The 12,827-nt window shown below is 48.3% G+C and overlaps 2 protein-coding genes across 9 annotated transcripts in view; one reads left to right on the top strand and one right to left on the bottom strand.

Moving 5' to 3' along the window:
• The window catches only part of C12H2orf49 (chromosome 12 C2orf49 homolog), a 34,991-nt gene extending 23,690 nt beyond the window's left edge, over window positions 1-11,301 (top strand). For 2 of the 5 annotated variants that reach the window (XR_013428775.1, XR_013428769.1), the window contains 4 exons: window positions 7,365-7,502; window positions 8,529-8,893; window positions 9,108-9,334; window positions 10,713-11,301. The gene's annotated coding sequence lies outside the window, so the exon portion shown is untranslated. The remainder of the gene's footprint in view (window positions 1-7,364; window positions 7,503-8,528; window positions 8,894-9,107; window positions 9,335-10,712) is intronic. The other 3 variants (XR_013428770.1, XR_013428771.1, XR_013428776.1) reach the window with 3 other exon arrangements.
• Window positions 1-12,827, bottom strand: part of Fhl2 (four and a half LIM domains 2) — a 71,821-nt gene that overhangs the window by 4,378 nt on the left and 54,616 nt on the right. For all 4 annotated transcript variants that reach the window (XM_078028730.1, XM_040270821.2, XM_021719952.3 and 1 more), the window contains exons 3-5: window positions 12,456-12,630; window positions 3,297-3,466; window positions 579-765 (exon numbers count right to left, since the gene is read on the bottom strand). In XM_078028730.1, the coding sequence (XP_077884856.1) occupies window positions 579-765; window positions 3,297-3,466; window positions 12,456-12,630 (532 nt within the window). The remainder of the gene's footprint in view (window positions 1-578; window positions 766-3,296; window positions 3,467-12,455; window positions 12,631-12,827) is intronic.

Genomic DNA, 12,827 nt, shown 5'->3' with positions numbered 1-12,827 from the left:
ATCCAGTATTTCTTTGGTATGTTTAATTGCTTAGTCCACTGCCTAGTCTACCAGCCAACAAGATTTTAGACTCGTTTTTACCAAACTCTTTGAGAACTATGATAAAAAAAAAAAAAAAAAAAAAAAGATCATGCCCTCTGCCGTCCTCTACTTATGGCCTGTTGTGGCAGAAGAGTCACACTAAGAAGCCACTGCATACTTCTAAAAGCCCAGGTCAGCTGCTAAGCCTAAAAATGGCAGTTTTCATGGTGCTCATGTAGTTGTCACAGACTTGCAGACTTCACTTTTAAAGACAATCCAACCCAAAGTAAAGCCATCAACCTGAGAGCAGGCCACATGGTTTCCAGGGACCAAGTGTGTAGGGAGGAAGTCATTAGAACCTGCTGGAGCATTAGCATTGGACCAAGGAGAGGAAAGCTTGGAAGACAGGTCTGCAGTGCGGAACCTCAGTGAGGCCCGGAGGGTCTCAGGATTTCAACACCATCACATGCTGAAGTGCTTGGCCTAGTTCAACCTCCAGGTGGCTCCGTGAGGCCGATGGCCCATGCCCTGGCAGTGGGTTTTCCTGGGACACTCACCACTGATGGGGTTGGTACACCCTGCGCACTTCTTGGCATACAAGTCGCAGAAACAGGTGAGGCAATAGGCAAACTCGTCCCGGGCTGTGAAGCGCTGTCCCGACAGTTGCTTCTTGCAGGCAGTGCACACGAAGCACTCCTTGTGCCAGGGCTGGTCTCGGTAGGTGACCCCTCCTGTGGTGATGGGCTGGGGGAGCAAGGGAGAAAGTTAGTGGCCTCTGTTCCCACCAAACATCCACCTCTGCTGTGCCCACTGGATGCTGCAGATCACACCCAGAAAATATCAGGTTTGTTAAGAGCCGTGAAAAAGCTGTAAAACTTCACCCCGTTGTCACCCCTCCACGTCCTTTCACTGTAGCCCCAGGCGTTCCTGCTAGTGACATGGGTCCTGCTGTGTCTGTCCTCAGCTCTTCAGGGAGTGAGGACCTAAGGCACATGTCATAGAGGCACTGCCACCACCCTAACTAGGGAGACAGTGTGGTGGAGAGGTCGTGATCAGAGACCACATCAAGGACACTGAGGGCTGAATCCAGTCCTACTCCTTACCAGCCCTGTGGCTGGGGGCAAGTCATGGCTCAAGAGCTCAGCACCTCAGTTTTCTCATCCATGAAGAGGGGTGCTGAGGACAAAGGAGAGGCTCTCTGGGGTGGCCTCACAACCTGGCCTTGCTCCTCTTCCCACAGTGCTCTACAGTTCAGCCCATTCAGCAAGAAGGGCTGTGGAACAAGAAGAGATAGAAGTCTCCAGACACCACCTGCAGATGCCACATAAAGGGACCAGCATCCTGGAAGCTTTGGGAAAAATAGGCCCAAAGACTTTGTCCCCAGCCTGTCTCCCAGCCTTAGACCATTTGTGAGAAGAAGCTGCACACTAGTGAACTGGTCATCAATGCCTCAATTTTATCTAGTATTTTCCTCCAAATGTTGCTTTTCATATTCACATAAACAATGGATGATTAATGGAGTGAGATATCACAGGTGTCCCGGTAAAGTCTCAGTGCCACAGGTCCACGGCAACAGAAGACAGCGCAGAAAAACTACAATACCCCAGATTTGCCTTTCTGCCCTTTTTATTTTTTGAACAGTGTGACAGAATTGGGAGACTCCTTTGGTCCTTACGTAAGGCTTTTGAAGGAAGAGATACTTCTTCCTTTTACAGATGAATAAAGTAAGACTCAGAGAAATTTATAAGTGACTTGCTCAAGAATTCATTCATAGTTGGTTAATGACAAGGCAGGAATTAGAATTCAGGACTCCCTTCTATCCTCTATTCTTTTCATTCATTCATGAATCATAAATAATCTGCCTATAAGTGACTCCCATCCCCAGAAAGGATTTATGGAAACATGGTTGGTCTGGATATTTCTAGGGGAAGACAGAGGGATGCATGACAGCTCTCCTCCCTAGGTGCTCCCTCCCCAGCTCTGGATTCTGGGCCCTCCATTGCTTTCCATGCCCACCAGCTAATTCAGATGCATCTCAGCCTCAGTGTTGCTTTCTCAGAGAGTCATGCCCCAAGCACCACCTGGTGCATTCTCCTCACGTGAGCCAGGGTCCTCTTGTCACCCACTCTGTTAATACTCCATTCCCCTCCACCAGCATGTGTCAGAAAACACCCCCTGGGTTGGACAGTACAGTGTGATCACTGCTGGATATCAAGTGATTCCTGGTGCCCCGGGCGGGGCCTTGTTCATCGCCTGAGGAATGACACCGATGAGTGGGTGCTCTCTGTGGATTTAACGAACATGCACACAAAGGTGTATTGTCATGACTGCAACTGAGCAGATCCCACCTTGGGCAGGATGACAGCAAGAGCCAGCAAATCAAAACCGCCCTTGGATCTTGAGGAGAAGAATAAAAGGGGTGAACAGAGACGAGGAATCAGCATAAAACCAGCCGTGAGAGTTCAATCTAAGGATGAAGAGAAGAACAGTGCTTCCTGTCCACAGCCAGTCACCTGTGGAAATGGTTCACTATTTGCTTGAGTCCAGAAAACCCCCCACAACCACACAAATCAAGAGGTTCAATTCTTCATGTACCTGAAAGATGACACTGTGCAGAATCAGTGGGTGCCCTCCCAGCAGCACAATGGCAGAGCTAGCAGGTATGCCCAGGCCAAAGAGAGGGGCTAGACATGGGGCCAGTGCTCACCCCACAATTTTTTTTCACATGTTTCAAATGTAGAGAGGAGTGTTGAACTTAAGGGTCTCAATGTAGATTCTCCGGTCAGTGAACACATTCAGTTTAATAACCCATCTGTCCCCTGACCATGGGTAGACCTTCTTCTCTCCTTTACTTCTACATCTTCTCTCTCCTTTCTTTCCTTCTGTTCCCTCTTCCCTCCTCATCTCCCATCCCCTCCTCCCCCCCCATCTTGTTCTCTCTCAACTATAGCAGCTGGTTTCTTGTTTATTCCAGATCAGCTTTAAAAAGACAGCTCTCCTTCCCTCTAACATCAAGTACATTTTTGGAATCATTCTGCAAAGCAGAGCTAAAGGATGTTTAATCACAGAAAGCATCAGTGCTCATGTCTTTGAAAGAAGGATCTGAACACAGATCCAGTAGATAAAAGGCACAGGAGCACATTGAGAATTCAGCTGTAAGGCAGGACCAACACCAATCCAAAGCCACTTAGGTACTGAGTATGGGGAGGCCTGACAGAAGGCCACGAAGGCAAACCAGCTGGGACATGCAATGCCCAAGAGGGAACTCAAGATACCTTTTTGCACTGAACACACTGCAGGGCATATTGCTTCTCGTAACAGGGCACGCAGAAATTCTGATTGTCTTTAGGGATGAAACTCTTGGTTCCTATGGGCTGTTGGCAGCGATGGCAGATGAAGCAGGTCTCATGCCAGCTGCTGCCCTTGTACTCCATCTTGCGGGTACCTATTGTCAGAGTCAAAAGAAAACAGCATGGTTATAGCCTGGCCTGGAGTTCTGATCCTCTGCCCTCACAGGCTGCTGCCACCTGGTTTGAGATGGGAGCAAGTCACTTCAGCTCTTCGGCTCCCCTTTAACTGTGGATAATTCCTATTTTGTGGAGAATAAGGACTCTGCCTTTCTTTTGTTTGTTTGCCATACACCCAGATCCTAGAACAATATGTGTACATAGTATGTACTTGACATTTATTTGTTAAATATGGTGGTTGGGAATATTAAATGAAAAAAAAGTCTCGGCATTGTAAACAGAGAAGTCTGGCACAGCACATCCTCCAGTTCTTATGGAGGATGACTTAGAATACTTCACTTTACCTGGAAAGTCACTTCCTTTGGTGTCAGTTACCTATGGTCAATCTCAGTCTGAAAATATTAAATGAAAAATTCCAGAAACAAACAATTCAGTTGTTTTAAATTGTACAGCCCTCTGAGTAGTATATTGAAATGTCACATGTCCTGCCAAGGATGTGAATCACCCCTTTGACCAGTGTATCCATGCTGTATATGCTATCCACCCATTAGTCAGTAGCTGTCTCAATTATCAGATGGACAATTAAGGTATTGCAGTGCTTGTGTTCAAGTAACCCTGATTGAATATTGGCCTATTTCATTAGTCTATTAATAATTATTTAATTATTAGCTACTGTTGTGACACACTTACTTTGCCTAATTTACAAATTAGACTTTTCTTTAATATTAAAGCAAGACCACTTCTTTTTTTTTTGTATTTATTTTTTTAGGGGTAGTTGGACACAATACCTTTATTTCTATTTATTTATTTTTATGTGGTGCTGAGGATCAAACCCAGGACCTTGCACGTGCAAGGCAAGTGCTCTACCGCTGAGCCACAACCCCAGCCCCCTAGACTTTTGATGATAGCTTTGTATCTATAGTAAAAAAAGATAGTATATTTGGGGTTGGCTACTATCCATGATTTCAGGCATCCATTGGGGGGTTTTGAAACATAACACCGTGAGAATGAGGGGGACTACTGTGCATTCTCCTGTTTCAGACTACGAATTAAAAGCCCCTCTGGTTTTCAAAGAGGTAGAAATGACTGTGTGGTGGCTGAACCTGGAGTCTCAAGCCTGGCTCAGCAAGGACCTTCTCCAGACTCACTTTATGCCTCTGGTTGTGTGAATCGGGATGTGACGTACCTTTGTAGTTTCATGCACTGTGCTATGTGCTATGATTTAAATCTGCATCCCATTTAGCAGTCCTCTAATCTGATCTTGTGCCATCCCGTTCTCCTTAGAATAACTATTATCACTTGACAGGGTTGTACCATTCCTCCAAGTCAATCAAGTGAGCGGAAACGTTTTTTGGCTCACTCCACCGTTCACAACATTTGTTGACTCACGTTTTTATACATTCCCCCAAACAGTGCATACTTATGGAAAGATATAATTCAAGATAGAAGATACATGTAATCGCTGTTCATGTAATTTCAGAAGTTAAAAAAAGACGGGAAAAGAAATGTAAAGGATAAAGAGATAGAAAAGTACTTCCCATGTGCGAGGCAGCTCAGGGCCCAGTCCACTAATATAACCCACGGGCCCAATCCAGACCGCTGCTGTTTTCTAAATGAGCGCTTATCATTCTTTATTATTATTGATACTAATTTTGCAGTGCTGGGAATCAAACCCAGGGCCTCAAGCATGCTAGGCGAGCACTCTACCATTGAGCTACAGCAGGTCCATACACTGAGGTGGTGAATGGAAGGCAGCTGCACCCACTCTGTGGCTTTCCCCGACTCCACTGGCACAGCAGTTGTGTAGTTGTGTACTGTGGTGTAGTTGTGCAGAGTAGCAGTAATTGAGTAGAGACTGCATAGTCTGCAAAACCCAAGACATTTATCTGGCCCTGGATGGAGGAATTTTGCCAACCCAAGGTCAGGTGAAGGATAGGGACCCAGCATGATGGGTGCATCAATCCAGACATCCGAAGTGAGGAGGACGAGCCTGGAAGGGAGCTGCCTGTCCCAGAGCAGGGGAAGCACTGAGCTAATGCAGGCAGTGGACAGGAGTCTGTGGACGAGATCCTGGCTCCAACTCCAAACATAATAGATATGGTCCCAACAGTAAGCTCAGGCCTGTCTTTCCGCCAGGTGGAAGTCTGGTCAGGAGGCAGCCCTGTCTCAGGTAATTAGGACTGTGCTGAGAATTATTACATGATCATTTCATTGCATGTCATTCCCAGGCCACTTTCTCAGCTTCCCATTCCCCCCAAACCAGACATCCGTGTTCTGCCTTGCATAGATCTTAAAATATGCAGAGATGTGTGTGTGGGAGGGAACTCAGGAGGTGACCTGTAATGATCTTCAAAGCTAAGGTATACAATCTATAGAATTTAAACACGGGATGGATCCTGGGACAAAAACCACATTAAGCAACTGAAATCCAGTAAAGGTGGTGGGAGGAATTTAACACACACCTTAGAATGGCTTTCCTTGGCCTCTGGGGTTTCTTCACCCATACATACTTTTGTCACTTGCTCTTTTAATGTGGGACCTTCACTCTCATCAAGCCCGCCCAAAGCCAAAAGATTTTGTCAGTGAACATGGGGACGGTTGACTGAAGTGAATTCCTAGAATTTTCCAAAATAAGTCTTAAGTGAACACCAGTGCTCTGGGAACTGACCACGCAGGGGGTTCACTGGGCACCTGAAGCCCAGGGAGATGGTGACTGCACATTGACTGCAGTGGGCACCGTGCTGTACAGTTATGCAACATGGCCAGCAGGTGGCAGCAGAGCTCTTCCTGAGAAGGGAGTGGGGCTCAGAACAGCCTATGGGCAGGAAAGTGCAGGCTAGAGGAAGGGTATCATTCTGATTCAAGCAAACAAATGAAAAATCAGATACTTGGGTGCAAGATTAGAGTCGCTGGTCCCCCTTGAACCTGCTCAGAGCCTGCAATACATCTGCAAGAAAAGTCCTCCAAGGGAGGCTCAGTATTTGGACAATGAGAGCTGGTGAACCCCGGAACTGGGTTTTTCCTCCCTAGTCATCAAGAGATTGGCTTGTGTGGGGCCCTCAGGGAAGATTTTTCACTTGGGACATGCCTCTTGTCCTCTAAGTCTAAATTCACTGCAAAAGCTATGCTGATGATCTGTCTGCTCTCCATATTATTATAAAATTGTTACTGAGTACTGGGGACGGAACCCAGGGGTGCTTTACCACTGAGCTGCATCCCCAGTCCTTTTAATTTTATTTTATTTTGAGACAAGAACTCACTAATTTACTGAGGTTGGCCTTTAACTTGTAACCCTCCTGCTTCAGCCTCCTTCGTTGCTGAGATGACAGGTGTGTGCCACATGCCCTGCTTAAATTTATACTTTTTAATTGGCATATAATTATTTGTACTTATTTAGAGGGTACAGTATTATAACTTGATACATGCAAAAAGTGAAGAACAATCAAATCAGGGTAGTTGGCATTTCTGTCTCCCCAAATATCAGTTCTATACGCTGAGACTCTGCACACACTTCTTTAGAAAAGATAAATGAATTGCTGTTGTCCATAGTTTTCCTGTTGTGCCATGGAATTAGGATTACTTTCCCTCCAATGGTCTTTTAAAAATCAAGTCACTGGGCATGGTGGTGCATATGCCTATAATTCTAGTAACTCAGGAAGCTAAGGCAGGAGGATTGCAAGTTCAAAGCTAGCTTCAGCAACTTAACAAGACCATAAGCAACTCAGTGAGACCCATCCTAAATAAAATATAAAAAAGGGCTGAAGCTGGGGCTCAGTAGTTAAGTGACCTGGATTCAATCCCTGGTAGCAAAAAACAAACAACAAACCAAGGTAACCAAGTGCTTTAATCTGGTGTTTGTTTTTTTGCACACCCCAGACTTTCTAGACACCCTGCCTTTGGAGCTCAGCCCACTTCTCCTGGTAGAGGTACCTGCAACACAGGGATCAAGCCGTCCAGCTCAGGAGACTCTGTGAAGATGACATGGGACTCCAGAAGCGATGTGCCTGGCCAAGGGTGGGACTCCGGTTACGCTGTTATTATTGCCATCTGGCATTTTCTACCATTGATCCTGAAGTTGAGAATTTTGTAGCCCAGCTCCTCTTTTTCCTTAACAGAACAGACTGCAGGGCAGTTACTTCCTAAGATGTCTGTTTAGTTCACCTCGGAGTTGCTGAAGTGCTCGTTCCTTTATCTGTGATCAGATCATGACTTTCGCTTTCCCCTCTTCCCAGTAAACCCCAGGAGAAATGGAAGGTGCAACGATTGATGTTTATATGCCAGCTTGGCTAAAGTATGAGACCTGGGTTTTTGCTCAAAAGCAGTCTAGCTGGGCACAGTGGTGCACACCTATAATCCCAGTGGCTTGGGAAGCTGAAGCAGGAAGATTGCAAGTTCAAAGCCAGCCTCAGCAAAAGTGAGGCACTAAGCAACTCAGTGAGACCCTGTCTCTAAATACAAAAGGGCTGGGGATGTGCCTCAATGGTCAGTGCCCCTGAGTTCAATCCCCTGTACAAAAAAAAAAAAAAAAGAGTCTAGCTGGGCCCAGTGGTATGTGCTTCTAGTCCCAGCTACTTGGGAGGTTGAGGCAGAAGGATCACTTGAGCTTAGGAGCCAGTCTGAGTAACACAGTGAAACCTGTCTATAATAAAGCAAAATGAAAAGCAAAAGTCACACTAGCAGTGTTGCTGTGAAGGTGTTTTTTCCATGTGATTAGCATTTACAATCAATAGACAGAGTGAAGCCCATGGTGGGGGGCGGGGAGCTCATCTAATCAGTTGAAGTCTCACTAGCAAAGACTGTTTCCCCGAGGGAAGAAATCGTTCTCCAGAATCTCCTTGGCCTGAGTTTCCAGCCTGTTGCCTTGAAGACCTATATTTGGAGCTTCAGCATCAATTCTTCCCTAGGCTGCCAGCCATCCAGCCTGCCCTTCCAGACCCCACCCCCCTTATTGTGTGAGCCAGTCTTTTGAAAGAAATCGACCTCTCTGCACACACACGTGGGTGAGCGTGAATATATCTCCTATTGGTTGTTTCTCCACAGAACCTAACAGAGAAGGCCAAGTCGGGGGAAAATGCCAAGATCAGGAGATGTGTCCCTTCTGCCTTGTGAGGAGGAAAATGGGGTCTCATCCAAGGTCAGCAGCCAGGAAGTCCCAGCTCCAAAACCAGAGAGCTGAAAACCAACAACCGCCATTTCCACTCTGTCCCTGAGAGCCGAGTCCAGGGAAGAAGAGGACAACTGGCTCCAGTCCCCTGTGGCCTGCGCCTTCGTCACCAAGGACACAAACACCAGAGGGGCGTCCTGAGTCACCACAGGTGGTGTGCAATACCATAATGCCGCGAAGTCACACCTGTTGGGCGGTTTTCTAATTCACAGTGATTCAGACTGGCAGGCAGGGCGTCCAGGTAATGAGGAAGGGAACCGAGGAATGTCTTGGGAGCGTGTGTTCCTCCTTCAGGTGGGGAGACCAGGGCCTGAGCAGCTGCCACTGGCTGAAGTTACTTAGCTCCTGGGGAGTCCAACAAGGGCACTGGCCTCTGGCTCTCCATCCAATGCACTTGGACCCCACTGAGAGGCCTAACTGAAAATGACCCAGCGCTGCTCTTTGTGTCTTGGCAGTGAGGCTGTGAGCACTCCAGACCTATGCGTGAGCCTTCCACCGACACACTGTGCGGGACTCCCCCTCCGCCGTCTACCTGTACAGGAAGCACCTTGGCTCATCGGGAGGGACGCACTTTCTCCTTCTTCTGTTCTGGTGAGGTTCAGACCTCTATGCCTGCAGCAAAGCTTGCTGAGAGACGGACAGGGTTTACACTCCTGGGTCCTTCACTGGTAGGATAAGACAGGTAGGTGGACCTTGGGGGGCCTTTAATTTCATTTAAGCTGAAGATGGCAAATGCTTTTATGTTCTCATGAAAGGAGCCTCACGGAGGCCCCTTCTTAACACATGCACGGTGTGGTCACCACGGCTCAGTGAGCAGTGAACGCCTTCCCTGGGGGCTGGGGGTGTGACTCAGGGGTACAGAGCTTACCTAGCGTGTGCAAGGCCCTGGGTTCCAACAACACACACACGTGCACACACACACACCAACAACACTTCTGAAGGAGTGTGTCGAGCAAGCCCAGACAAACATCTGGTGACACCAGGTGGTCCCTGCACCTCCACCTGCTCCCGAGAACCAGTCTCCAGCCGCCTGGCTCAGGGCCTCCCTCATCTCTCCAACCCAGGAAGAGACCTAGCATGACCTGGTCCCCAGGAAGGGGAAGGAAGGACATGGGGATGGGGAGAAGATGAGGGGGGAGGGAAGGCAGGATTTACTAGAAAAAAGGAAGAATACTGAAGGGAAAAAACAGCAGAACGGAGAGGACAAAGTCAGAAAGCCTTCACCAGCCAGCGGGGGCACCTGCACCCTGGGGAGTGCACTAGGGGAGGAGCCTTTGGGAGCTGTGATGGAGAGGGAACGAGGAGTTCCAGAAGTTTGCTATGAGTCCTCAGTGGACGCCTCCTTGGGCTCTTGTCAAGAAAACCAGTAAAGATTTCGTTTGTCTCCCAGTGAGTGCTGTGGGTTTCCTTACTGCAGGACGGCTGTGTCCGGCTCAGGGCTCCCCGTGGGCTAGGCCACAGCTGGCCAGGCTCCTACAGGCTGCCCTTGTCCTTCCACTTGGCCCTGCCCTTGGGCCCCGAGTGTCTAACATCTGCAGAGCGGGGCCACTCTAAGGGGCCTTCCCGCCTTCATCTCCATCTTGCGAGGCTTCCCCGCGGCTCCTTCCTCTCCCACAGCAGGCTGGGCGTTTCCCATCCTTGTCATAGCATGCCATCATTATTTTCAAGTTGCATTAGCCAGAGAAATGGAGTAGACCCTCGCCTGAAGGCCTAATTATTTCCATTTAAAAACTTATATCTTCTTATCCAATGTATCTTCCTAAAATACTTCCCATCTGTCAGTCTCTCACTCACAACTCTCCAGGATCTCTTCGCTGCCAAAAAACAAAGCCAACTCAAAATAAAACAGAAACTGTGTAGCTTGGCAGTCAGGGTCTCCACTAAAGGATGGGGTTCGACTCCAAATTCCCTCAGAATCACAAGGTCAATTTACTCTTTAGACCAAGGTGTCATTAAATTTTACATAACCCTGTCAACTCACCTAACTCAACATTCTTGCTGTGGGTTAGAGTCTCCTAACACGTCTGCCCTTAATTCCCTTGAGCTCAATTTTCTTGCAGGTCCATGGAACTCAGCTGCTGGACGTCAGGACCGTGCAAATGGCCACACTGGTATTCCAGATCACCACTGGCTGTCCTGAAGCTACCAACTCAAGGTCCTCGACTCCAGTTCTTCTTACACATCTTATTATTGCATCCGTTGACGTAATGAACATTTAAAACCCCTTTAAGTCAGGCATGGAGCCTCTAGTCCCAGCTACTAGGCAGGTGGAGGCAGGCAGATTGCTTGAGCCCAAGAATTCAACACCAGCCTGGACAGCACAGCAAGACCCTGTTTCACCAGACAGACAGACAAAACGAAAATCCTCTTAAGGGAACTTTTTGTTTGGTTCCATTTACTGACAGAGTGAACTGAACTTCTTTAAAATTACGTTTCTACCACCGGGCACAGGGGCACACACTGTAATCCCAGCAGCTCGGGAGGCTGAGGCAGGAGGATCGTGAGTTCAAAGCCAGCCTCAGAAACTTAGTGACGGGCCACACTTCCTAAGGACATCCCACTGAAGAGAGGTTCTCTGCTGGCTCTGTGTGGCTCTCCTGTAGGGATCTCAAATTAAATAGGTCCCAAGTGGGATCCACATGAACAAGCTCCCTGGCATTCAGATTTAACTGGTGTTCTGCGTTTGTATCGATTAAAAGGAGGCAATTCTTCCCATAGGTCACCCTTTCGTTGGTCCTGCAAAGGATGTCCTGATGGCACATAGCCTTAGTGAACAGCCACGACTACCTTCTGTCCGTCTCCAAGGTCAAGATCTTAGGTTCTTCAATGAGCTACTCTCCCTCACCCTCATTTTTCATATGTATCTGATAGGATTTATCTCTGTAATACTTTATTTTAAAAATCCTACATTTTGTTCATTTTTTTAAACAAAAAATTCCTCTTCTCACTACCAAAACAAAACAAAACTAACAGTTTCTCCCCTCAGAAAACCAAGGGACATATGCTTATCCTCCCCCACCCACAAACAGTACACTTGATCACATCCCTCGCTCTTGACCTGGCTGTGGCTCTGCCCTTTCTGATGTCCGTCAGCACACCCGCTCCACACACCGGCTCCAGGAGGGCAGAGGACGGTGGGGCTCCCACCCACGGCTCATGTACGCCCCGCCCAGGCCCAGGGCCCTGAACACACCAGAACTCAATGCATACTTGCTGCAATAACTGAGTGAGTACAGATTCAGCAAGGAGAAGGGACGAAAAGAGAAAGCACATCTGCTAGTGGAAGGTGAGGCTGAAGGAGGAGGCTTCGGGGGGAAGCCCAGCGTTCTCTTGCTGCAGTCAGCCCTGTGTCCATGGCTTCCCGTGGATCAAAAATACTCAGGAAAAAAAATGGCATCAGTGCTGGACACACATGAACTTCCCTCTCGTGGTCATCCCTAAATGATGCAGAATAAAACTCTTTGTGTTATGAGTCATCTAGAGATGATTGAAAGTACACAGAGACGTGAGCAGGGGCTGTGCAGTATTACACCATTGCATATAGGGGACTGGAGATCAGGGATGTCGCCGTCTCCGGAGGGTTCTGAAACGCATCCCCTATGAATACTGAGGGATGACTCTACAGATGGGCCACATAACCATCCCACACGTACGGAAGGAAGATTTGTCTCCTCCCAATGACCGGCCTCCATCCCTGCTTCCCAAATCTCTAATCACCTCCCTAAGTCAAGGACCAGCACTGTGGGGTCCACACCAGGGTCTGGGACCCTCACTTCCTTTGAGAGAGAGGAGCGCGTGCTGACCTGGCATGATGGTCTTCTTGCATTCCTGGCACTTGGACGAGTACTCGTTGGAGTAGCAGTCTGTGCAGAGCAGCTGGTCCTCCTTGGCCGCGAAGGGCTTGTCCACCAGTGAGCTCTTGCACTGGAAGCAGTGGAAACAGGCCTCGTGCCAGTGGCGGTCCTTGTAGGACAAGTCCTGCAGAGTCAGACAAACAGGACGGTCAGGGACAGGAGAGGAGAGGCATGGAGCACAGGGCCAGGTGCAACCTGCAGGGACAGCCAGGAATGAGGTGGGCCGGGCCAGTACGCCTTCCTGCACCACCACCACCTCACAGGGGGCACTGGTAATGCCAGGCCACTTTGTCCAGCAGCAGGTTAAATGTGTGTTCACGT

This window comes from Ictidomys tridecemlineatus, chromosome 12 (assembly GCF_052094955.1).
Source record: "Ictidomys tridecemlineatus isolate mIctTri1 chromosome 12, mIctTri1.hap1, whole genome shotgun sequence".
In the NCBI taxonomy this organism is placed as follows: domain Eukaryota; kingdom Metazoa; phylum Chordata; class Mammalia; order Rodentia; family Sciuridae; genus Ictidomys; species Ictidomys tridecemlineatus.
Note: the sequence above shows the minus strand (reverse complement) of the source record. Positions and strands in the feature narration are given on the sequence as shown.